At 39.2% G+C, this 27,444-nt stretch overlaps 1 protein-coding gene across 1 annotated transcript in view; it reads right to left on the reverse strand.

The window, feature by feature from the left end:
- Window positions 1-27,444, reverse strand: part of nbas (NBAS subunit of NRZ tethering complex) — a 138,808-nt gene that overhangs the window by 25,040 nt on the left and 86,324 nt on the right. Inside the window, exons 45-49 of the mRNA XM_067481454.1 lie at window positions 25,276-25,616; window positions 23,338-23,562; window positions 19,942-20,144; window positions 16,397-16,486; window positions 15,363-15,546 (exon numbers count right to left, since the gene is read on the reverse strand). Coding sequence (XP_067337555.1) covers window positions 15,363-15,546; window positions 16,397-16,486; window positions 19,942-20,144; window positions 23,338-23,562; window positions 25,276-25,616 — 1,043 coding nt within the window. The remainder of the gene's footprint in view (window positions 1-15,362; window positions 15,547-16,396; window positions 16,487-19,941; window positions 20,145-23,337; window positions 23,563-25,275; window positions 25,617-27,444) is intronic.

The following is a 27,444-nucleotide window of genomic DNA, read 5'->3' on the forward strand; positions in this document are numbered from 1 at the left end:
AAAGCAATGTGAGGTCAATACTGTCTGACATTGGCTTTATCTGTTTGTAATAACACAGATTTTTGTTTAAAATAACAATAAGTTTTGCTGAATAAATTCTTTTTAATAAAATCTTCACCCTAAACTAAAAACGCCCTCGCTCCTTTGGTTTCATAAGGCTGTACAAGAAAGCAATTCTATAGGACCAACATCAATTATAGACAGTGTTGTAGTTTGCCCAAAAAAAGCTTGTGTAGTCAGACAGGGTATGTTTCCACTGATTAAAAACTGCAATGCAGTCTAACCCTGCTATCAGCATATGATAATAAAATGGGGAGAAAAAGCAGAGGAAGTGCGTAAGTGTGCATGAGAGAGACAACAGAGAGATGGGAGCTGCTTTGGGGCAAATCGATAGGCAGAGCACAAAACTGCCAGAAGACACGTGGGTGTACACACACACACACAAACACACACAATGACTGCAGTAGTTAAGTCCAGATGATGGTTTTTTTTCATGAATCAAAATTATGTGTGAGCGTGGTGTTGTGGTTGTGTTTGTGTTTGTGTGTGTAAGTGAGAGAGGAGCTAGACAGATGAAAGTTGAGACATCTATTCCTCCAGAGATTTACTGGAATGAGACTTCTCTCTTTCCATTTAGAGGATGACACACACACACACAGACACACACAAAACCATAACAAGGACGATGCAAGCAGACACACAGGTGTTCACACCTACACAATCAAATACAATAAAAACACTGAAGCTTCAATATGCTCCTGTGAAATAATTTCCTCCATATGTCGCCATCTTTCCCAAAGGAAAAAAACCTCAGAAAATAAACACTCTGACATCAAAGTGTTCTGCTGTGGTCTTTTAAATGTGAACTGCTTTCAACACACAGGTGACACCTGAATATTAATATTGCAGATAGACAAACAGGGTGAAACGAAGAATGCCTTGCTATACTCTCAAATCTTCATGTACATGAAGGTTTGCGTCACTTACTGAATCCTAACCAGGCTTTGAGCTACTCTTGAGTAGACAATAAGTATGTTTGGGAAAAACAGCTAACATGCATATTTATGGTCCCTAAGGAACCTATGCCATTATCTAGTTTGTTTAATTTTACCTAAGTTTAGATTTTTTTATTTTTCAGTTGTGTTTTCTAAGGCTTTTGTTAAATGTGTCACTGTTTTGTGTCACTAGTGTCACATCAACTTGGTCTTGTTGGCCAGCTAATGTCAACCTGAAAGCCAACAGTGCAAATTAAAGATCACAACATGAATGTTCAAGGTCGAGCCCCTGGAGGCTGCACATAATAATGACCAACGTGGTGAAAGCTGATGACTGATATTCACCACCACTTGTGTTTCCACCTTATCCTTTAGATAACGCATAATAATTCCTCTTTTTCCATGGTGCTGAAAGTTTTCTATGACGATCTGTGAAGCCGGAGTACTTTTACATTTAAGCAAAAGTTAAATTAACTTCTTAGTACTTTTACTTTAGTAGAAGATTCGAACTACCATTACTTTTAAAGGAGAATTTCGCCAATACTTTATAGAATTAGGCCAATACTTGCACTTTCAATTGAACATTGAGTTTTTGAGTATTTTGTAGAATATTTTGAGTATCAACTCCTCTTGCAGTTAGTTCTGTCCAAAAATCACTTGGGTCTATGCCCTGGGGAGTCCTAGCATCACACAATCAAGACATTAAATGAGAAAACTGGCATCAAAGCATCAGAAAGTATGTGCAAATTAGGGGCCTGCTTGAAAAATTTCACCCCACTTATAATGAGAACCCTCCTGCAGCACCGATTATACAGACATGGCTTCAGTGTCTGAGGCAGTGTCAAAACAAAGTGAACAGTCAATTAGCTTGAGACGCTAGAAAAAAACAGAAGTAACGTGTTTTTTTTCATTACACTTTTCATTTGTGTAAATATTACATTAATCAGTCCTTCCAGGATTGTTGCGGCCTTAAGTGCCTGATATCATGACAGCTTTTCTAAAAACATGTGATGCATTTATGATGTGGAAGGCCGTGCAGAATTCACAGGTGATTGGTTCAACATCACAAATTTCTGGAGGGACTGACTTAAGCTTAAGAATTAAATGTTAGATGCCAACTGACATAATATTTTTATTACCTTCTGAATTAAATAACTTATCACGTTAGTGATGCACCTTATAAAATGTTAATAAAGGTTTTCACATTTACAAGTAACAGAAGGCCTTTCTATTCACAGAATTTTGCAGAAAGGATGTACGTTTTTTTCCACTGGTATAAAGCTTACTGTACTAGTTACTTCACTACTACTTTATTTTACTGTACTAGTTACTTTTCAGCTTCAGATAAAAAAAACATACAGCGTAAAAATACTTGATTGACCCCAGTGTGAAACTGCCAAGCTATCCAGAAGTACCTAAAGCTATTCAAATTATACTTATTAAATTCAAAGCATGTGAGCATTAGCAATGTATAACGGCTTAAACATTTAAAAACATTAGCAGCTGCAACAATAAAGTGATGAACACACGAATGCATTAATATTAATAACCATATTCACTGATGCAAAATGAGCCATTCTTCCTAAAAAGCACGTTTGTTAATAATTTTGCATTTTTACTTAAGTAACATTTTAAATGCAGTACCTATATTTTCTCTCTGGGGTATTACTTTTACCTAACTAATGATCTGAGTACTTCACCCTTCACTGCATATGGCAACAGCAGGCTTTAAAAAACAAAACAAAACCTTGAAGACTTTTTTTGTTATTAGGTTTAAAACAATTGCCTTGGTCTAACAATTTAATGTGCTAATTCTTTCACATAAATTAGATTTAAAACAACTTTGACCCTGCAATAACAACTCAAACCTCTAAGAAAAACTAATGATCAGACAAATTTGCATTCATTCTTAGTGTATTATCATTAGTTTCAACTTGAAGAAGCACTTCAAACATTTCCAGCAGTATTCAAACCACATGCTGTTTAGTGCTATTGACAATTTTATGTTGCTTTAACCAAATTAATGTGATGAGGCTTAGAAACTTAGTATAACTTAGTATAATATAGTAGTAAATAGTAAATCTGTATTAAATCAATAATTTAAAATAGTAACCTTGAAATACTTGTTGCCTTTTTAAAGATTTTGAAAGGGTAAGGGTCCAAAACCACAGTTCCCATAATTAATACATGCTTTTGACTAATCCCTGAATACACACACTGAAAAATTCAAAGTGATATGAGGAATAAATGGCCTTCTAGTACAATACAGTATGCAATGGTTGCCAGAGCTGTTCATAATGAATCTGGCCCTCCTCTACTAAATTATTGACTGGCTCCACTAAGATTAAAACAAAATTAAAACAAAACAACAAATCCCATATAAAGACACAAAGCTCACTTCAAGCAGCAAAGGCTATATTTTGAAGATGTGAGCCATTTGTTTACGCTGTGATCTGGTAACTGATTACTTTCAGAATGACAGTGTGTCAAAGTCTATCAGACACAGCTCAGAAGATTACAGTGACTCATTAATCAGGTGTACACACTGTATGGATGCTTTGCTGTAATTTATCAAAACAACAGGGTGGTTTAAAAAGTGAAAACATGAGCTATTACTAAGCTGGACATTTTAAAGACAAACAGCCCAATTACTCACAATCAACAGGGGATGTCTGAGAAATAGCTCAGAGCACTTGTGCCCTAGCAATCAGTGATGCTGGTCAAGCACTAAGTTGAAGTTTGTTAAAGGTTCAATAATAACTACTTGAACCTATACCATCAATAACTCTCATCAGAGGTTTATACAGTATTTGAAAAGGCCCAACAGTTGCCGCTTAGTGTCTCTGTCTGCCAGAACAAAACTGCGTAGTGCTGGACTTGCCAAAGGATCACACTGATAGAATACATGGTGACTGCAGGCAAAGAGGAGGCTCGTCAATCATCTTCTCTGGCATATTTGACACAAATAGTTTTCTTATTAAAGTGAATCAAAAAGAGTTTACAGCCATGCTTGCAGCTCTGTGAAGTGATTGTGTTAAATGCCAATGTTAAACAGGAATACAGGTATCAAAACACAACAAGGTAACAAAAAAAGGTCAACTAGGGTAAAAGCATCTTTTCTGCATGCTGCAGTACGTATTAACTTTCATTTAACTACCACAAATGCAATTGGAGTGTACATTCTGATTGAAACCGGGAGTCAATGGGAATGTTAAATCAGGCTCCTAGTATTGAGTGCTTTGAAACAACCCAGTAACGGAATGGTATTGATGTGAAGCACCTGGGGAGATAGAAAAGGATGCTCACATTCCCCCTGTTCCCTACACACACCATGTCATATGATTAGTACAAGTTAGAAAGAGCCCAACACAAGTCATTCCGCAGATACTTTCATCCAAAGCAACTCACAAGTAAGAAACACAAACACAACTGCTGACCCTCTGCACCTCCAAGGCCACATCCACCAATATCATGCCTCACAGACGCAGACAGAGTTGGAGACCATGTCATATCTTTACAGCTGATAAGGGCTGACGCTGTGACTGTCTTGTTTAAATATGTGGTGAACAAATCATCACCCCTGTGCGTAACACTGGGGTAGACAGGTTAATGATCAGTGCTACTTTGACTGTCTGTGTTGACAGCTCTCTCCCTGTCATTCTTCACATGTAATTACCACTGACAATCATGATGTGGATCTCTATCAATTCTACCTTTCTATCAAATGGGCAGGGTAAATGAAAATTTTAAATGTCTTATTAAATATCAACTTCATCATTTAATGGTGTCAGTTTGCTACATTAAAGTGCCAATTACCAATTCCTTGTTCTGCTACTTTTTTCTGGAGGTTTTACAATAAAAACTGTCACAATCTGTTATAAATATCTTGATGGTAAAATGTTGTGACTGTCGGTCCCAAAAGAAGAATTCTTGTTTTCATCCTGGTTTCTATCTCTTATGCCAGCCTTCAAAGCACTCCTGGAGAGAGTTAGGGACTTGTTCAAAGGTGGATACTTGGCCCACTCCTTTTCTGTCCTGCCAACATAGTAACCAATTTTACAAAACTTTCCTCATTTACATAGAGACTCAGTCAAATGGAGGGATTGTTAAAATGGTGGAAAGAGAACCATTAAAAACTTCTAAACTGATACAAGCTGATCTGAAATTTGTACAGCAGTGTCTAGTCGCCCATAGTTCGTTATCTGGATGAAAGTGGGCTCCAAAAAATAAGGCCCAGGAAGACTCCACTGTTGAAAATAAATAAATGAATAAATAAATACATAAAAGGTTAAAAAAAAAATAAAATAGAAAACTGATTGGACTTTACTAAAATGCATGGTGTCAAGGCACAATGCTTTTAGGATGGCAACGTTTCGACTGATAAAGGGAGCGTTCTCGCAAGTAACATCGGGTCCATGTTCACCCCAAACATTTTTAATAAGGGAATGCTCAAGCATGTGGCAGAATGCAGATTTGGTGTTAACTGGCCTGTTAGGTCGTGCTCGGAGTTAGCAAATTAAGGCTTTATTTCAAATAAATAAGTTATAAGCAAAACTACTCCCCTGACAAAACCTAAAGGTGTTAACATTTCTCAAAAGACAGCTGTGCAATTAGACACTGTATATGTTATATATATATATATTTATCAATTAAAAGAAGCCAGTATTTAAAGATATTGTTGCTAGAAAACTATAAGTACATTAAAGTCAGTACCTCACCTACGGTATAACAGTGACTGCCTCAGTTTTGTGTGTGCATAGGCAGCTCCTAAGATCAGTACAGATTTCACAGCATGCACTGTGTGCTTCATTATAAAATGTGAATACCTAGAAAAAGCCTGATCCACTCTGCTTATAACACTTTAGCAGTAAGCTGGCAACAAAATCTACATGCAGCTATTAAAAGTTATTCCCCTGCCAAAGCTGGGCAAAGAATCTAGGGAAACAAAAAGAAGAACATTTGTCTTAAATAGACTGATTAGTGGGACTGCTGAAGTTTCATGTGAACCTCACATGAACTTTAACGTTCATTGTTGCACAGAACAAGGGCTCCCCCATATCTTACAGCACAGTACGACTCTGAATGAAAAGCTTCATGGCCGGTGAGCAGAGCAGAAAATACAGTATTACACTGAGCAGTACGTGAAGTACTTATGGGCACTTCAATATAGATATAAGAACTGGTTTGATTCAAACTTACTGGGAGGGTTTTAATCTTGATAAATCACACCCTGACTTAAACAGTGCATGTAAAAAAAGAACAAGGACGATTACATTCGTACCCTACACAAATTAAAAAATGCAGTTTCTTCTTAAATCTGTATGAGTTCTTAGTTAAAAACAACAAAGCTTCTGTCCCAATCAACAAAAAAATCATCTCTGTGACTTGACAGTTATCTCAGTCCTTGAACTGAGAGAGAGAGATAGACAGAAAAGGGAGAGGGGCAGAACACGCAATGTGGGAATGTCAGCGTATCGAACTGGGAGTGCCAGTGGAGCTGTGGGATCCAGCAAGCTCTGTGTCTGGCCTTTTACTGAGTGCGTTCTGAATGAGCTCATCAATATTCATTGACCCGCTCTGGCTAATGTCCCCGGCGACGGACAGAATAAAGTTGCAGAGGTCGCACACTTCACAAGGGGAGAGAGAGGCAGGAGAGAGAATGAATGATGCCGAGGATGCGAGTGGGGATGATAAGAGACTGCAGGTTTCAGACAAAATGTGAGCAAAGAGAAGTAAACACCAAAAGGGCAAAGCCTCAGGGCCTGTAGGGGGCAAGGGAGTTTATTACAGCTTAAAAGTGAAACACATGAAACATGCAGAGGAGAAATAAGCCCAATGATCCCAAACACACATGAAGCAATCGCGTACAAGGATGCACCTGGGTGCATGCGAGGTATGACATGACAAGATGAGTGCAATGACAAATACAATTTGTCTAACCTCTCTATTTGTTATGCTTTTTCTTGCTCTCTCCCTTAAGACTTGGGTAGATCCACAATGTCTAACTTGACATCTGAGTATACATAAGTATGTGGTGAACACACACGTGCCTCAGGAGAGGAAGGGAGTATGATGGGGAGTTCAAACGAAAGGAAACAGAGGGGGGAGTAGTTAGGAGGAAGGAGCTGATCGAAGTTAGGAGGTAAGAATAAGGTAAGGTTTAAACCATTTTGGCAAACACCTGCTTTTAGCAAGCACACACACATCCAACCCTTACAGTATATTTTAATATTAAACCCTTTTGTGCCAAAACATCTTCTTGATCATGCATGCTTAAAGGGCCTGATGAATATTCAAGGTGTGAGAAATATCAAGGAGAAGGGAACCCAGAGGAAAACTGTGCTACTCACAATTGTCTTTCCTGTGTCTCCTGATAAGTAAATCACATTTTTATTTGAGTGTGCTTACGTCTAAACTTTTTCTCCAGAACCCCATCTTTGGAGAATTTGGAAGAACAGCTAAGAGCAAAAAAAAAAAAAAAGCAAAATGAGAGCCTTCGGGAGTATCTGGTGCTAATACATTTCTCCTGTTGACTGTTTTCACATAAAAAGATAAAGAAACGTTTTTCAATCAATCCAACATTCTTCCAATGACTGTGTTTACATGCACTTAAGAAACACGGTTATGGGAAATTTGCGTATACGTGCAGCAGCAGGGTAACCTGATTTCTCCTCCACCTACAACTTATTTTAGAAGCCTGGCGCACAGATTTTAGCTGTATAGTAGCGGAAAATGCTGCTTTCTGACTTCTCTCTCTCTCTTTTCATGTCACAGTACAGTGGGGAGAGAAAGGAAAGACACATGCAGCTGATCCACAACAGTTTGCGACTTATACGAGACACTTATATGAAACCAACTTTCTGGTTGATACGGTACTTAAAAAATCAGCTTTCCAAAAAAGCCAACCGTAACCTGCTTACTTAAGTCCATGTAAATTCACTTAATGAGTGGATAATTCAATCTGAGCCACAGGGATCTGTCTTTTTGTCCTTCCTTTTCTGAAGGTCCCTATTTTTCTTGTAATCTTGAAAGTTCATTCTCAGCAAAGCAGTCTCAAATCATGATTGGCCCTCCACTTTTCTTTACATCTGGGATGAGATTTTTATGTTGGTATGTTGTTTCCTAGGCACATGCAAATCAAGAACTCCTGATTGTAAGACTTCTGAGAGCTCACATCAGCTGATGCTGCTTGTGAATAGCACACAGACAGTTTTTATAAGACAAGGTAGCTCTAAAATACACCTCGATTCTTATTTCATTGACTGGTCTGCAGGTTATAAAAATAAGATATTGACACTCGTCCTATCTTCTGAGAAGATACTAAATGCTGTGATCTTTATGCACTGGCACAAAAAACCCATGTGGTGAGACACACAAGCCTAAACTACATAAGAAGAAAATAAATGGAATCCTTTCCACATGAAACTGAAATCACATGCAGTTTACAGACAAATACAGATGTGCAGTAGTCTGAGAGGATGTTCTTTTCAGTTTAGCTGATGCTACAAAGCAGCAAAGAACTCTCCTAAACCCCATCTCAGACTTTACTGCGTCTATCTCTTCTGCTGCCTTCTCCTAACACTTCAGCTATCCTCAGGCTCTTCTCACCTTATTTCTCATAGTCTGTCTCTCTCTACACATCCCCTCTTTTCTTGTTTATATTATTGCACTGTCTCCTCTCTGGTGTTTCTTGACTGAATCATCAGTGGTCCCACCAAGATGACAAAGTGTTCTGCTCTTCCCTCCTGGCTCTGAGTTAAAAACAGGAGCATAAATAAAGTTCTCGCAAGCAGCCACAGGGGATAGATAAAATCTGCCAAAACAAGCAAAGTTATAGCTGGGTCTTGGCTATCACGACAATGACCCCTGACCTGTTGCATTAGAATGTGGCCATAAGATAGCTTCCTCAACCCCATCACATTTATTATTTATCTACTTGGAAAGTAACTCTGCTCACTCGGTTTTTGTACAACTCTCTTTCTCTCGTCAAGGTTCATTCACTTTCATCAGGCAAGTCTTTTTCAGCTCCTCTGTCCGACTTCTCCTCTCTACCTGGCCTTCACCTCTGGAAAGCTCTGTCATTTTTTTCCCCACACACACAATTCCTTGTGTGATGACTCCTTTCCACTTTTTAACTTCTATTCAACGTTCCCCTTTGACAATAAGTGATCTGTGAGTGTGTGCGTGTGTGTGTGCATGCGCACACCACAGGGGCCTTATGGCAATGATCAGCCACAGCAAAAGCATTGTTCTGTCAAGAAACAACACTCCCACTTGGGTTTCTGTTTTTATTCTTGTCATGTAAAACAAATACTGCAGTTATATATAAATAGTGCACCATTCCTCTGAGCAGTTATTTTGTGTCTTTTTTAGGTATGTGTCAAGGCTAAGACATTCTTAACACTATAGTTTTGCAAACCTCAAATAGTGGTCTTGAAATGTACAAATACAAATGGAATTTTTACAGTATGGCAAGAAGGGGAAATGCACACAGATATGAGCATAAAGTATATGCATGTCGATATATGTATTCATAAAAGCAAGTGCACACTTCCAAAATTCCCGCAATTCTTAAGGCTGATATAAGAAACAAAACACTACGGTGTGTAAGGGCACTGCATGCTAACACCAATTTACAGTAATGCCATTGCTGTTTAAGATGCTCAGGTTTGTCTGTGCATGCATGCGTGCATATGCTCCACCCCTAGTATACTGTGTCCAGAAAGGGTGGGATTATGTAATTTTCTGCTTAATTGGTGCATGCAAAATGAGTATCACAATAATTTCTATCAAAAGAAAGAGAAACAAGGGTGGAGTGAGAATCTACTGTTGGAGGCTGCCAAAAAGACTATCACAAAGAAAAAATGTACAACAGCAGCCAAGGTTATGAATAAAAGAGAGGGAGCCCTGTATAGAAGTCAATATGTAGAGTAGATTGCAGCGTTAGTAAAAGTCAAATATGTCAAGATTAACTTGTGGGGTCTGAAGGCTGTGTAGCTGCAGACTGGAAGCTAACAGAGTGCAACTACGGTACACAGCCTGCTCTGCTCAGCTCAGTTTATCCATATTAGACAGATGAATCACCGCAAGGCCAAACAGCACAGCACCTAAACAGGTTGTCACGACAAATGATCCATGACATGGGCAGGGGTGAAAGGGGCTTGTAGCATGAATCAGCTATCATTGTTGATGAGCTTAGTCGATGACTCTTCATGCACATGGACGCACATGTGTAGGTTATTTTTCCTCTTCAACATTTTGAGTGAATACTTCATGCTGTGGCCGTTCTTCACCTTTCTATACTGAGTGTGTGTCTATGTGTGCTGACGGCATTAGGAATGCCATGGTATTTAACATCGCATTTACTTCCTTTACGATACAAATCCAAAGCGGAGAGGACATTAATATGTACACAGCCATAAAGAACAAATGCTTAACACCTCCACAAATATAGGTCCTTTTAAATGTCACCTCTTCATCTGTAGGATGCCATAAACAAATAATCCGAGGCATATTTTTGTGTCAGTGACATAAAGGCCAAAAGCACAGAACACATAGAGACAGATACACACCAACAACACAGTCCCTCCAATCTTGACAGTGGTGACATTTGGACACCCTGCTGTTATGACTAATTATTCAAAATGAAGTCACAAAATCTATCCTTGGCTTCACCCCACACACCCTCCCTCACTTCTTGTATCATCACCAACACCCTCCACCCATCTCCCTCTAAGCTACCTAAATGTCAGCATTTCAATTGGGCTCATTAATACCATACTCTCTTTTTAGGTGACTCTGTGTGTGACTGTGTCTGAATAATGTGTTTGGATGCTTTGAAAGGGAGGAAGAATGATGTATTGGAATGATAAGTGGCATGTTGTTCTCCTTTTTCGATTCAATATCATTTCTAAATCGCTTCTTCTCTCTTCATGCCTCAGATCTATCCTTATCTCTCTACCCTCTCTAATTCTCTTATTCAGTTTCCTTCTGATCCATCATCACTGTGTGTGTGTGGCCTGACCCAGTCTGGACACAACTGGGCTTAACAGCATCCATCGTAATAGCATTTGTCTACCTCCATTAAAAGATGGAATGCGACTAGTGTTTGTCTATCTGTGTGCGCGTATAAAACAAAACCGCCCCTGTATACAATATGAGGATGTATAAACAGAAACATGCAGACAGGCATGCGGGCAGGTATGAGGAGGAGGAGGAAGCTTGGACAGTCAATATGAAGAGACAACAACAAGATTTTTCAGACCCTAATAGACTGCGAGGATATGAGGATATTTCAAGTGCTGTCAAAGAGGCGTCCTCACAAGGCACTGAGGCAAAGATTACACAATAAGTGAATCAGATCCATAGGAATACACCAATCAGTTTTAAACACACAACAAATAACTGGGTTGTTAGTTGGGGAGCGAGTAACCTCTGAGTTAAATTAGCTGTAAAAGAAATGGTACTGTACCCTGAATTCAAATGTAGTTAGAACAGAGGGGGTGGGTGGGAAGGGATTGTAAATTGTAAAGTGGCTGCAATAGAAACAAAAAAATCCCCTTTGACATCTACCAACAGAAGAATGTTTTCAAAGTACAACACTGACAGGTACACACAAGATCCTGAAACTGATTGTAAAATTCAAATCAATAGCTAATTTATACTTATTGTTTGTTGGCAGCCCTGATACACTCTACAAAAAAACGAAAAAGTGGTGTAACAGCATAGTTTAATTGTAAAAGTACTCAATTCCTAATTTAAACTGAAAGCCATCTTATATTTACCAGCATATTGAAGTCAAAAAAAGTCTGATATAAAGTCTTTATTCATACGTTTAGGGGTATGAGTAAACATTAAGTTTTCCCATTTATCTTTTGCTTAAGGGCAAAGCTTTTATTTTAGAAGCTTGACAAATATGGGCCTAGAAATGCTACCAGCTAACAAATGTATTGCATCATCCTTTTGCAGCCTATAAGCTAATTCACTTCAACTTGAATGAATCATTTGAGAAATGTATTTATTTGCCTTTTTGGTGAATGTTATTTGAGAAAATCAAAACCTCCGTATTAAAATAAGTTGTAACTAGTGGGACCAGGATGGTTAGCTTATTGGCATGTATTTTAAATAATATAAAACCCAAATCATTATCCAGGATTGTATGGTAAGTCATACAGTATCCGCTTTGGTCAGCAGCAAATTGTTTAGGCTTGTAACAGAATATCATAATTTTCTTGATGCTTGAAGGTCAGCAGTTATATTTAGGTCAGTTCAGCAGGGCAGCAAACTGGCACCAGCCTGACATCAACTATTCTTCCCCCAAACCCTTGGTTAAAATTCAGTCAATTTTTTCAAAACTCTTAACCAATTACATGCTTTTTATTCCTCTTGTTGTATTTTGGAGTCATAGTCATATTTCTGCACGAGTATTCTGCCTCGACATGAGAGGAGAAAAAAATGAAATGAAAGTCTTGCAGAAAGTCTGTAATCTATCACTGGCCATTAATTACACTGATCATAGTATGTTTTATGAGGATAAATGAAAGCAATTTTCACGTTAAATTATTATTAAATGAAGTAAAAACCTGTAGTTTTATTAATTAGAACTCTCAAGGAATTACTATATATTCCATATACAACTATGCTTCCTAAACAAATATTTGTCTTCTTTCCCTTAATTTCAAGAAAATAAAAACAAATGGACACAGCCACAGAGCAAAATAAAGAGAGGTGAAGGTTTACAGTACACACTGCAAATCATAGGCAGAGAAAAGAGGGGTGGGAACGAAGATAAAAAACAATTGGGTTTTTTTTGTTATTCAGTTAAAATTATAATCAGATCTCTTTTCTGATTTAAGACACACAGTACATGATATTTATAAAACTTCTGTACATATCTGTCCACATATGCATCTTAATGCACTGAAACATGTGAATAGCTGGAGGTGTGTGTGCGTTTGTGATTATAGCTATTTTATAGCTGCTTCTGATGATGGACCAAAGTGCTAATCAGACGCTTTTGTCAGAACTGCAAACACACAGTGGCAGTAAAGAAATAATTCAAAACTCCAAGTTAAATGTAGTACTGTGTCAGTTTCACTCCCAAACTGTGGCTTGACAGCATGGTTGTCATGGTAATCACAGCAGGCAGGCTGCCTGTTTGTGTGTGTGTGCATAAATATATGTGTACTGCATGGGAAGGGGAAAATGAGTGCTGTGTGTGTGTGTGTGTGTGTGTGTGTGTGTGTGTGTGTGTGTGTGTGTGTGTGTGTGTGTGTGTGTGTGTGTGTGTGTGTTTCTTGGGTAGCCTGTGAGACAAACTTAGAAGGGAGTTGTGCTGATTAGTTAAGGGTCTAGTGGGACAATGGGGGAAACAATACAAACTCTTTTCCCTCTTCTTCACTTTCTGGCTGTAAGTTGAGGTGATCAGGTCAGACAGGGGCACTACTACGTCTCAGGCATGGCCTTGGGGCACCAACATGCCGCCATCAGTGCCAGTTCTGCTTACGGGTTGTACCAGCCGAGCCAACATGATTACTCTGCCACTGCTTTCAGCCAGGCATTAGGCAGTGGAAACAATGTTGTTGTAAAGTGTTGCTCCAATTAGAAGGCAAAATGTAATAAAAACTATTCACTGTAAACGAATGTGTTGTGCACAGTTTAGGATTTGTGTGTCAATGCAGATGTGCATAGAAAGAATCTTTCCAGCTAACAAACATTTTGACTAATCAAACTTAAATGAGACTTTTGGCTCCAAAAATCACTCTCACACATCTAAAGGCCTTTTGGTTGCCTTAGGGAGAGACAAGAGAAAGTGGCACTTCATTTAAAATGAGTCTCGCTCGGTTACAGCAAGACTTCTTTTGCAAGACTAATTAACTGATCCCTAAGATGTGCACTCTCTTAAGAGTGCACGTGGGTGCTTGTGTGTGTGCGTGTGTGTGTGTGTTTCGTCATAGCCTGCCAAATGTTGCGAGCACAGCCAATTAGTTAGTGTCCAGGCCCACACACCTGTCTACCTGTGCTGACAATGGCCCATGGCTGTGTGCATATATTTGCACATTAATCAACTAGCTCAGGCCATTAATTAGTCAGTCAGGAAATTTAATGATTAGCCACTCAATGGTAGGTTACTGTATGCAGGGACAAGGCCACATGCGTGCAAATATCTAACAAGCTTGAACTCATATACCATGCATATTCTTTTACACATATAACAAGGATTTTAGAATGTTTACAAGCATTTAGGTAACTGAGCAATAACTGAAGAGGAGGATCTTCATTGCCTTAAAGCTGTGTATAACCTCCTTTAGAACTCTCTAATTCCACAACATCGTGTTTTACCAAATCACCTCTAAAAACACGTTTTAAATCTTTTTTCCAAGATCACGTTTGTTTACCTTTTACTGGTACTATGAAGTAAATGCACATTCAGGTCTTTAGCTACTGTGACAAATGAAATATCTTTAGAAATGCTTGTTATAATCATGAAAAGGCATCAGTCAATCCTATTCTGAAAAAAAAAATTAATAATGTCCTTCATAAAGACTGATGTAGTTTTTAATTCAAAGCACATCTGTTAATTTATGGGTGAAATAAACAATGACGTGTTCAGCTCTTGATTGAGCAGTAGCTAGAAATGCACATTAACAATATCTTATGAATCCTTTCAGCAATACCAATCTCTTTTATGGCACAAATTCCATAATGTTACGTAGTGAGAATGTCAACATTCACTTCTTTTAATGGCATAAATGAGTCATTTATTCATCCTTTTAGTGTCCTTACTAGCCGGGGCGGTTATAGCTCAGTTGGTAAAGGCAGTTGCTTACGGACTACAGGGTGAGTGGTTCGATCCCCGGCCCTGGCTATATGTCGAAGTGTCCCTGGGCAAGACACTGAACCCCTAACAGCTCATTCCCCCTCCCCAGCGATGCAGTGCCGGTCCAAGCCCGGTAGAAATTGGGGATGGTTGCGTCAGGAAGGGCATCCGGCGTAAAAACTGTGCCAAATCAACATGCGGACAATGATCCGCTGTGGCGACCCTGAACTCACGGGATAAGCCGAAAGGAGAGTAGTAGTGTCCTTACTAGCCCATTTCTACTCTGTTCTCCTTATACTTATTTTCTCTCCCTTCTCATCAATTTCTAGTACTGTTTCAAAATGTATGGCCCAGCACTTAATGTTATGACCTTGGAGGAAAGAAAAAAAGCCTCTTTTAGATCAAGTACCATTGTTCTGTTTTCAGTGTGTTTGGGATTAAAGTTGTTTCTCAAGTAATGTGTACTTAATGTCTCTCAAAGTTGCACCCTGTTAATGAGGGGATGAGTCATAGCTTCGCATATGTGTGAAAGCATCTGTGCAATTTACCTCCCTGTCTTTCAGAACAGCCTGAGTTCTGTAGAGCAGCAGAAGACGGACATCGTTGTCTCTGAGGCTGAAGTTGCTCTCCAGGATCTGCAGCACATCAATGCGAGGCCGCACAGGGAACGAAGCGTCACCGCAGAATGGACGCAGCCATGCCAGAAGGTCATCTGAAGTCACTGCTCTGTCACTAAGGAAGGTAGCAGTCAGACAGTTGGAGTGAGGCACAGATAAATAGAGGCACATTGCCTCATCTTTTGCAAGGTTTCAAATTTGCATTAATGTGTCCCAAATCAATTTTATTACTACCATACAAAGTTAAGATAGACTAAAAAATGCTATTTTTTTGAGTAAAAAAAATATTGACACAAATATGCAGCCAAAAGCTTTTCAAATCTGCTGCTTTTCTTTATCTTCTGTGATATTGAGTTCAATAATTCAGACTGCTGGGTTGACCAAACATTAAGGAAATAAGACAGTTTTCACTATTTTCTGATATTTTTTAAACTGAATGAATAAAAATGAATCATGACATTAATCCCAAATAACGTCAAATAGTTGATAATTCCAGCTAATTCCAATTAAGAGAACAAATAAAAAAGGGCTCAAATGACATCACTGTATTTAGCAATGGAAGAAAAGCCCATTTCTCAAAGATCTTTTGTTTTACCGATGATTCTAAAAAGCAGTAAACAAACATGTTAGAAGTTGCCTCCTTCTGATTCAGCTACCAACCAGACATTTTACTGGCATTTGACACTCAGCAGGTGTTAATTTCAGGCCCTGAACACAGCTGAAAAGCAGCAGGGTGTACCGAGAATAAGGGTGACAGAGGCAGAGAAACATCTTTGAAGTGTCTGTGATTTATGTATGCCTCAAAAACTAACAGTCAGTTGGATTATGCGCAGTACATGTGCTTGGCACTGAATAATCTGCTCTACAAGGACAATTAAATTAGCATTAATACAGTTCACCAAGCCAAAGTTTCTAAGAAAAAAGTTAATGGGTTTTAGGGTTACATGTAGATAATGATAACTTACCCAGTCTGGACGTTGTTGTGTACAGCAGTCACCATGGCCTCCAGGACCCTAAGGGGCTCTGGGTAATTTGTGAGGGCATCTGGGTCTCCACTGAAAAACAAATCACATCACTACTATCATCTTGCATTATGTCCTAATTAGGATAAGATTTCAAATTACCACAATGTCAAGGGACAACAAATGAAGAAAAAAAAAAAAGAATCAAAGGCTTCCTTCTCAGGAAGAGTGTTAGTTAAAAATGTGTCTGGTAGCGATTAAATGTTTGAAGCAAACGCAGCTTTGTAAAAATTAACCATTGTCAAATTATTTAAAGTCCTTGATGTGAAGCAACAGCAAAACAGTTAAACCCATATCCAATATTAAAAGCTCACTAGCTCTGTGAGCATGTTGATAAAATTAGACAGAGTATATATAATAACGGAATCATCTATCATCAATAAAAGAGGTTTGGCTTTTTAAATAACGTTCAAATGATTTTAGTTTAATGGCACATAATAACAGGTGCACTTAAAAAAAGGTAATGTGTGATCTTTCTGCAGTGTCATTGTGGTAGATCCCAGTATGGCTGTGAGTTCTGCTGCAGCGTGTGTACTACATGTTGCAAAAGGGGGCCATTTTTCACAAAGACAGAAGAGAAAGGAAAGGGTAATTTCCCCTGACTCAACTCCACTTTGCTGTTGGGCTTGTGTGCATACACGAACACACAAACAAACGTCCAGTTGCATACTGGTTGTACAGCATACAGTACATGCCCACATCATACAAATGATCTAGCAAAAGGTAGAAAGACAACGCAGCATTTTCTTTATTGCATTTACCACTTCCATTTTCTCTTCAAAGGCACACAAACACAGAGCGCTTATGACAGATACAAAAGACGGCCATTAGTTTGAGGCTCAGATATGCCCGCTGTACTGGAGTGAAAGCTCTGAGAGAGCCAAAAACAAGACCGCCTCATTCATACCTGCCAAACACAATGCTTCAAGAAAGCCCTCCAACAATACATGCAAACTCTTATACACAGTCATGTGGAAATGCAAAAAGGGATATTCATAGGCAAGAACAACTTCTTGAATGTGAGACACAAATGTGTGTTTATGTGGGAGCTGAGTGAGATCTGGTAGGGAACAGCTGTATCAGGCTGCATTAATTATAAGAAGATAATGAATCAGAGAAAGGGTAAAATAGAGTGTGTTTGTGTGTTCATCAGGGATAGTGGCCACATGTCTGCTTAACTACACAGATGCAAATGTCTTTGCACGTGCACAACCATTTTCTGTTCTGTGTGCACGTGCCTGTAAAAGCAGGTGCCATCTATCTGCACTATGCGCCATTGAGCATCCATAAAGAAGCAGGAAATGAGGCAGGAATATAATCAAGGTGTTTGGCACTCATTTATCAGCTGGCCTGATGGTACCTGGCCCTGTCAGAAAAGCTGTACTCATTGGTCAGGCAGGGTTAGCACACACGTTTCTTAGGACATACATTAAAAACATGTGTGTGTAAATACAACTTGATACTCTGTTTTGTTAACTGTTGCTCAATAATAAATATGTGGTTTTCAGTGTTAAGCCATACAGTGCTGAAATATATTCTATGATCCAGCAGCTCGGCACAAATGTCGAGGTGAATCATCTACCTTTTTTTAAATGCAGGGAGTAGAAAGACAACAACAAAATTCTGCGAGCCCAACTCCCACGGGCCAAAACTGTGCATTCAACACTTGAGGCATTTGTTTTGACAGTGTTTTCCCCCCTATCACGCTAAGCCCGAAGTGTACTTATACACAGTATATTTTCAGATAGTAACCAACAGAGATCCGGTAGTACGGTAGGTGGTGGGTTCAGCTAGCCTTCAGTATTTTAGAATAAACATCATTCTCGTTTTTTTGCACTTGTGTATCCCACTTGTTTTTAAAATAGATCTGCATTATAAACCTACAGCACATAAAAAATCTGACCGATTATGCACAAAAAAGGTGCATGCAAATGATGTTGTTTGACAAGGGCACAACATCATGTGTAAAAAAAAAGATTAATAGAGGTAAATAAATAAGCAGTTACATGTACTGATCTGACAACTAATGGTTAGTGTATTTGAGAACACACAGCACACAAGCCTACAGTGGTGTTATTTTCTCAATGCTGTGCTAATATTAACTCATTCCAGAACTCCTTGGGGCCTACAGGAGCCTACCAGTGTGCAACATCATAAATGATTTATAACGGTAGTGAAAACAACTGGTCTACCCACAAAAATAAACACTAGGTGTTGAGACAGTTGTATTGAATTAAAAGGGTTGTAATCCTAAAGAAAAAAAAAGGGGAGATGTGATTTCAGCTCAGTAAAGGTTAAACAATTGGTAGATTAGTAGATAAAATTTAACTGCAGTGGCCCTAAATGATTTGCTGGCTTCTATTTAGGCAACTGTATACAAGACAATTAGTCGTGTATGTTATTAAGTTATGCTAAAGTAGGATAAAATTTTTTTTTACTAGTTTTTGTAAATAGAATTTTCTAATTAAAGCATATTAAATTTGTTTTTGTTCACAAATGTTTTGTAAACCAGGACGTTTAAGTGATAGTTTATGAGCTTAACAGTTGTTCATTTCTTGAAACAGCTTATAAGTGATACCAATTTTCTCATCTAACTCACAGTGAAAAAGCAAAAAACTGTATTTGCCATAATAATGAATAAGTGTAGAGTGAAGCTCGTCATTGAGCACTGTGAAAAGGTCACTCTTTTCCCTTGTCACTAGGCTCTGTTCCCCAACATAAACAATGTTTTCCTTTATATTTTGCAGTCTATTTTTTCTGTTTTGGTAAAAATAAGCATGTACTGGTTGCTTGCTTTATTGTTGGTTCCCACAGTCAAGGGCTGTTGAAAGGAGTCTACCATGTTTTAAGTGTGTGATGTTTTCTATTGTCATTCTACTGTCATAATGGCGTGAATTAGCTGCTCAGTCAAGGAGAGTCGAGCCATGGTTGCATCATTAGGTCTCCCTAGCAGCGAAACACTGATAAGTTAAGAAAGGTAGGTAAAAATAGATATTCTGTTAAATATGGTTTACTTAGAGTCATGTACTGTATGCACATCCTTAGCCACATGTTGATGTCAGTAGTAAGTGAGATATTAATCTTAGCTCACCCTAGTCTCACCTGAGCATGTGATAGGTTGCAGTGGGTTAGGAAGGTAAAATGCCATTCAGCTGAGTGGAGAGGGAGAGGAGGTGGCAGCTTGTTGAGGGGCTGGAGCTTTGAATAGTGATTCTTTTGTATTTCAGTTCATATTTGTGCTTTGTGCTATTAATATTTATGCTATGAAAGGCCACCCTTTTGTGTCCCTACTTCTGCTTACTAATCTGCTTCTACAATATCCCTGTTTTTAGGTTTCAGGGCTCAGTAATACCCCCTCCCCTGTTTTTAATGTGCCTGAACAGCATGCATGTTCAGTGTAGCCTAGGGGATGTCAAATAATTATTTAGGTGTTTTCTGTCACGTATGTAAAAAGAAAAAGAAAACAGAAAGAGGCATGTAATTAATACCTGAGTGCTGCCACTACTCTCTCCACTGCATCACGAAGCACCGTTTTGACTGACAGATCCAGCGGTCTAACAGCCACACGCAAAAGCTCTCCTATGCGCTCCAGAGGCTGCCCATCAGTTGCCATGGTGACTGCCAGCTCATGTACTTTTGACCTCTCAGATCGGGACAAATCATAAAGTTGACTGTAACCCTGGAGCTGTTCCTGGAACAGAGGAACAAAACATGAGTGATGGTGTGTAGTGGTGCAGACATACAATATTTGACCTGACAGGGGAAATATTACAAAAGAAAAAGAAGAGAGAGATAAAAAAAGGCACAAAGTTGAAGACTAATCACAATATATAGGTTGACAGAGTTCATAAAAAATTCTCAACTTTTACAAAGGACAACTAGAGATGCACAAAAATAAGATGGCAGAAGAAAAAGTAATACGTGGAATAAAGAAATGTAAAGATATATATAGATATTGCATATTTTTGAGAACTTCAAAGGTGAGTGAAGGAAGTATAATGTGGTGAAGGAAGTCCAAATTTCGAGCTTGGTTTTCAGCAGGTATTAACCCAGCGAGCAGGACTTGTCTGAACCCGTTCACCTTTCTTTACTGTCCTGCTCCCCTTTGCTTATTTTTCTCTCTCCCAATAAAAAAGGATGAGCAGCTCAAACAGGAAATGCTATTTATGTGTGTGGACCTACTTTTATGGGTGCTTAAACGGGTGTAAATATTGAGGGAGTAAAGCAATTTGACTGGTAACATCTGTTATGATCATAAATAATATTTACCATCTTAAAATCTTGCATACAGATACATTATAAAAAATTGTTTTAATTTTGGTTGTGTTTTTTTACTATGTTAAACTGATTTTACTCTTCAATAGACACCACTCTCCCCTTTGAGCTCAAAAGTGGATATGGAAAAAAAAAAAATCATAAAATCAAAATAAATACCTGACTTTAAAACAGCAGCAAGTTGTGATCTGAGAGTGAGAAGTTAAGGATGTGATTGTGAATACTAGAAAAGGAGTCTCTTAAGAGCTGGAGACAAAGGACATAACAAGAGTGCCATTTGTCACTTCTCCTGTTTTTAATATTTATAAACAGGGTTTTGATATTCATACCAAATAATATTAATATGATATTCATTATTTATAATAATCTAATGATTTATTGTATTCATATCCACAGGCCAGTGAGGAAGGCAAAATCTATCTTTGTGTACCCCTATTTTTGAATGGATGGCATAGATGGGCATGTGTGTTAAAAGGTAATAACCCAAATTATCCTGGGCACTGTGGACTGATATTCATGCCACAGTTTTTTGTAGGTATTGACTGCAGGTATTGTAACATACACAATACCTGCAGGGTGTATTTTGATGTTTTTGTGGCAGATGAAGGCAATTGTGGTAGATTCCTTGGCAGTCGACTATTATTCTGAGTAGCCAGTCACGTACACTTGATAAATGACCAAAATATAGCCAAACAGAGCCTACAGGGTTCTTCTATCTATTTTTCTCAACCTATCTGCCCTTTCTTGGTTCTTATATCCTTTTTATCTATCTCCAAAGATACAATCGCTTCCTGCACCAATAGAAGGGAAGTTACACTGTAGAGGTCATGGGAGTATGTGTTTATGTGCATGTGAGAGAGAGAGAGAGCGAGCTATGATTTTATGATTTTAGCCTAGATCTCTGCTTTGTAATGCTTGTATCATCATGTCTATTATGGAGTGTTTGAGCCTACAACTATAGATAGAAAAGGGGCTAAATATTACTGACTTACACAGGTTGGGGCTCAAGAAAGCCCCAACCTGTGTTGCATAGCAACACTTGGCTGACCAAATCATAACGTCCCCTCTCTCTACCCTTACATTTATTTTTGTGTACACAGGCACACACATACACACACACACACACACACACACACAGGCCCAGCCATTGGGAGGTGACAGTGGAGTAAGTCAGTGTGACTTTGTTTAATGAGATACAGCATGGTCTACATACTGTATACACGACCATACGGCAGGGCTCATTTGAAACAGCGGCCCATACATTTACATTAATATACCCTTGACTGGGCCCAGTGAGGCTGTGAAGCGCTTAGTCGAGCAGAACCACCACAAAAATATGCTGCACACGCGAACACATACATAAGCCCAAAAAAGCTACATACAGAGACAATCACTATTTCCAACTAAAGGTGACCCCATGAACAAGCAAAGGAATCAAGTGTCAAGTGGAATCAAGCAAGAGTTCAGTTTAAGCATATAGCTGTGATGGCTAGTGTGTGTGTCAGCGTTTGTGCCAGTAGATCAGATGATTTGGCAGATTTTTTGATCAATTTACCTGTTAGCGACACAAATATTTACCATGCATCCCTAGTGCTTTATTACTGACACATTATTTTTTGTTACAATATCATAACATATTTAAATAGCTTTAACTAAAGTTTCTAACATAACATTTAAATTTACCTACATTGGAAAGAAAAACTTTGAAAAGACCTAGTGTAAAAGCTTATGTAGTTTCATTATCTTTAGTGGTTGTATTTATTAATATAGTTCTAAATCGATCACAAAACAAAGTTTTGAGCATATGTTGAACATACTTTCTAAATAAATAAATAGAACCTGTCCCCACTTAGCTGTTGCCAAGAGGAAATGCCTTTTCAATATGCAGTGGCACCCAAGCTGATTGAGATGCCTTGCAAATGATGCAGACCACCCAATCTCCCATTGTAAATACTTCCCCAGATCATCTCAGTTCCACGTCCATGTTTCACTAATGGTGTCAGGCAGGCATCTTGTCTAGATTTTACTCAACAATGCAGCCAATTCAGGAGCAGTAAGGTGTCTGTAATTTAAGGACACTCTTAGGGACTTAAGGAAAAGTACTTGGCTTCTTTGGCAGATGCACTTGGGGCTTCCACTGCATCATCTGTCCTGATTGGATCTAGTTGCAGGATGTGTCTGCATTCATATCTTAAATAAATCTTTAATTTCTTGACTATATGTTGTTTATATAGAATAATCTCCATTTCTAAGTATAGACTGACTAGTTTCTAAGGAAATATGTTTTTGTTTGGCCATTTTTGTTCTAATTTACACTGGAAATTGCGGGTCTCTCCCCCTATGGAGGAAAAGCCAAATATACAGTATTATTGGTTTACTGGACATTAACTTATTTTAACATGTGTTAACACCTGGGAGGATGCGGATGATCAGTTTAAGAGTAACCGCTTTTTTACATTTTGTGTGTCTTAGTGTTTCCAAACTTTTCAGTGTAGAGGGAAAATTGCCTTGCAAATGTTTTAAACTGATCATTTACCTTTATATCCAGAAAGCGACCTTCTAACTTATGAAAAACAAAATGAATAATGTGTCAGGCAGATGGGGTTTACCTGCTGGCTGTTTTTGAGTGACATGATGAAGGCATGGTTCAGAGTGTCCAGGTGGGCCTGTGATTGCTGCAGGTGTGCCAGAGCCTCTTCGAACGTCATCCCTGCTGGGTCTTTCCCTTCCTGCTCCCCCCCACCATCGCTCCCTTTCTTTCTGCTCTTCTCACCCAGCTGGCGCAGGGCTTTAGTTGCTCGCTTTATCAACTCCAACCTCGCCTGGATGCTCAGCTGGAGAGGGGAATAGGATAGAAAAACAAGACAGAAAGGAGGTGGAACAGAAAAGAAGGAGAAAATTAAGGAGGGGCAGAGGTGAAACTAAACACATATTGAGGAGAGGCTGGATAGTCCAATATATATCTACACCAAAACACCATCAAGTGCTTGGGTGGCATGTGTGTGTGAGGAAGATCATACAGTAGCTGCCAGCCTGGTCTAATTGATCATATTCAGTGAGAGCAGGATAATCATTCTTGGGGGGAGCCTTAGAAGGCTGGAGAAGATTTTACTCTCTTGCATGGAAGCGGACAAGTTCCCACAACACATTGATCAAATTTAGAATGCTTAAAAACCACCCAACTTTGCATTTCCACCTACCTCAGCCACATACTTATAGACACATGTACTGCATTTTAAAACAGCTTTACTCAGACTGACAGCGCTTTTCTCTGTCAGGACAGGAGGATCACTTAAATTGAGTTTCCTGACAAACCTGTAGAATTTCTTTAAAAGGTAAGTATGTAATGCATTTGTCTCCTAGCATATATTTAGGTACGTATGAGTGGGGACTATAGCACTAGACACAGATGTTCACAACAAACATCAATCAAAGCTGTGGGCAAGGTTTGAAAAGAGGTTGGAGGTTGTGGAAACTGGGATGCTTATACTAAAGAGGCTATCCTAGATCAATACTTCAGAGACGGGAAAAATGCCAACACTCTGTTTCCCTCTTAAACTGCGTCCAGTAGGAGGTTAAGATAAGTCCCAGCCATCCATCTCACCCCTTGGCCTTGTGGGAGATGGATCAATTCATTGTGGGGGGCAGTGGGTATGTGAAAGGTCACATATTTTCTTAACAGCAAGAAGGGTCATGGTTTTCCCTTTGAGGGCTCAACAAGGACAGAAAAAAAGAAAGAAATAGCAAGAAGGGAGCAGACGGTTTGTTCCTGAGAGGTAATCTGCATGTTAAAAAGCAATGTGGGAAAACGTGAAGCCTGCTGGGAATTGGAGTTTAATTGGCTCTGAAGTCGAGAGAGATCAATTAGCTCTCTCTGAGCTGCATGGAAACACAGGGCACATAAAATAAAAAAAGAAAGAAAAGGTAGGGTCTGAAGAGGTGAGGTGGCGAGGTGCCAGTATGGGAGAAAAAAAAAAAAACAGTGGGCTACTATTGATAAGGTGAGCTGAGGCACTTTAAGTCCTCTGCAGGACAATTTTTCAGTGCTATAATTATGTGGCTGACATTTCTTGTGCAATTTTATAATTTCTTTTATAAATCATGACTGGTATTTGCTTTGAGGCGACAGAGTAAGGATGTGAACAGAATAATATATTTAAAATTAGGAAGGGGCTTTTGACATTCCAAAAATTGAGCCGGAGGCATGAGAGACGACCAGCCAGACAATAAAGAGTATGGAGTGAGGAATATGACAGTTTGATGTATTGATTGAAAATCCCCACTATTCTTCCTTTTACAGAATATGAATTCAGTCTGGGTGGCTGCCTGGAACCAACTACCTTCTGTGCTGTAATTACAAACTGTCTATGTGCCAAACTCCCACCAGGTCCTGTCTGAGATGGTAATAGAAAACCCAGCCTCCTTCAAACTGTAATGTGTCAAACAACTAATTGCTCTTTTCTGCCTGGTATATAAGAATCCATATTAAAAGCAGGACAAAAACTCTACACTAACACTGTTGTTTGCCTGCCAAGATTTAGGCTTACGTGTTTGGCTGCATCCGGGGAGAAAGTGATACTATCCAGGAAGTGGACGGCATCAGCAGGCATCAGCCTGTCAAAGTATTTGGCACAGGTGTCATAAGCATGGAGGTAGTCTTGGTCAGTCTGTGGAGGTCTTTTTAGCAGCTGGGGGTCTCCCTTCCAAAACAGCTTCTGCAGCCAAACTGCGTGGACTGAACTGGGTGACACTGTTGCCCCTTCAACACCAGGCAGAGGCAAGCGATTGGCAAGTTTAGATATAGACAACACATTCTGACTGGTCAAAACGGGTTGCAGAGTGGCCAGTGGATCCAAGGACTCATCAGTCAGCCTCCTGTAGTCTAAGCCTACAAGAGAGATACAGTAGACTTTTTTAAGCATAATGATAATATTTTCACCTCAACTGACCCATGCACTGCAGCCCACTGCCCATAATTGGCTCCCTCATCGTCCTTGTACACATGATCCTCTGTAGCACTTTGACCAGGTTATAAATATTTCTGTCTTACATATTCACTGCTTTCAAGATAAATATATTAAAATATCCATATCTGAATATTTGCCAGGTATGGCAAAGCTATGGGATGCCTATTTCCTGGCATCTTTTTATGTATACAGTACAGTGCATACTATACTACAATATTTACATAATATTTGAACAGCAGCAATTACAGGAAAACCACTTCTGATCTGAAATGGAAAAGAATTGTCAGCACCAAAGAAATATATACACACAAACACAAAGAACAGAGTAAAAGGTAAACGTGAACAAAGATTTTCTGTGTGACCTTTTTTGAGTAAATGGTACTGTCTGTCTATGTGTGTGTAAAGTTGAACAGTTTGTGGATCTGTCTTTTTGCATCATTTCTCCTGTGCCCAGAGAGAAGGGGGGGGGGGGGGGGAGAGAGAGAGAGAGAGAGAGAGAGAGAGAGAGAGAGAGAGAGAGAGAGAGAGAGATGGTGGCATGCTCTTGGTCTGCCAGACACGTTACTGTGGTAATACCATAGCCTGTCTGGCCTTTAAATATTTAACACTGGTCTGTCTGTGGGGAAAGCTCTTTTAACGCTGCTTTGAGTCCCCTCACACAGACACACACACATATATTTATATATAAAACTCTCATGAGCGCCCACACACAATACTTTCAGACAGGCCCAGACAGACAGTTAAACTGCAGAGAAGAGTTACATGCACTTACACATGTTTTCTCTGTTAACTCGCATGCCCCACCCACACCCATCTCTGCCTCTGTCTCTTCCACACCCAAGCGACACCTCATCCCCTTCCTCAGGAGAGCCTACTCAGACAGTCGCCTGGTACGGAGTCTGAAAATGTGATGAACATTGGACACACCACCTGTCCCTACACTGTCTGAATGCCTCTGTCATTTGGTCTCTAACTGTTGTTGTAGCTCGCAAGTGTCTGTTCAGGAATGCAAATTACTGTAGACATTTTGAATGTGTGTATGCGTGTAAGTGTGACTCAAAGGTTGGACAGTGTTAGTAGAAAGTTGGTGGCCCTAAAGACACAGCAACAGCCTGTGTGTCAATTTTGCAACTTGAGTGTGAATGTGTGGGTTACGTTTCGGCAGTTTGTATGCATTTGTGTACGTGTGTCTATGTGAGTGAGCGAGTGAGAAGATGCAGAAGGTGTTAGCTTGTAAGTGTTAATGTCACAAAGTCAGTATATGAGTAATAATCAATTTAGTGACATGCATACATGTATATGTGAGTGCTGTGTATTTATTACTGCCCATGTTGCCATAGCTGTGCAATTGTAGCTTAGCCACACTGACTAGGCACAGCTTAGGAAATGACTAACCACCGTGTGCAGCGGTGTCAGAGAGATACTCAGCATTTGAAAAGTTTGAAAGGTGGCATTTTCACTCCATCAACTCCAGCCAATATTGCCCAAAGTAGGTATACTGCAATAGCTTGTTTTGTCTTGTAATGCTAAACTTTAAAAAAGGGCAAACTACCTCCACGACACAAGAACCAAAGAATGTGCCTTGTTTATGTTTTTTAACAAGTGAGACAATTTAAGAAGTCAGGCAATTTGCTTAATTAGCTAAGTAAGCTGTCAGCAACAGTTGTTATTTTAGGCAAGATTACCTTCTTCTGTCCATTACAAAACCAAGGAGATTCGAGAATAAAGCTTAGATAACAGTAACCTAGA

The sequence above is a fragment of the Channa argus genome, chromosome 17 (assembly GCF_033026475.1).
Source record: "Channa argus isolate prfri chromosome 17, Channa argus male v1.0, whole genome shotgun sequence".
In the NCBI taxonomy this organism is placed as follows: domain Eukaryota; kingdom Metazoa; phylum Chordata; class Actinopteri; order Anabantiformes; family Channidae; genus Channa; species Channa argus.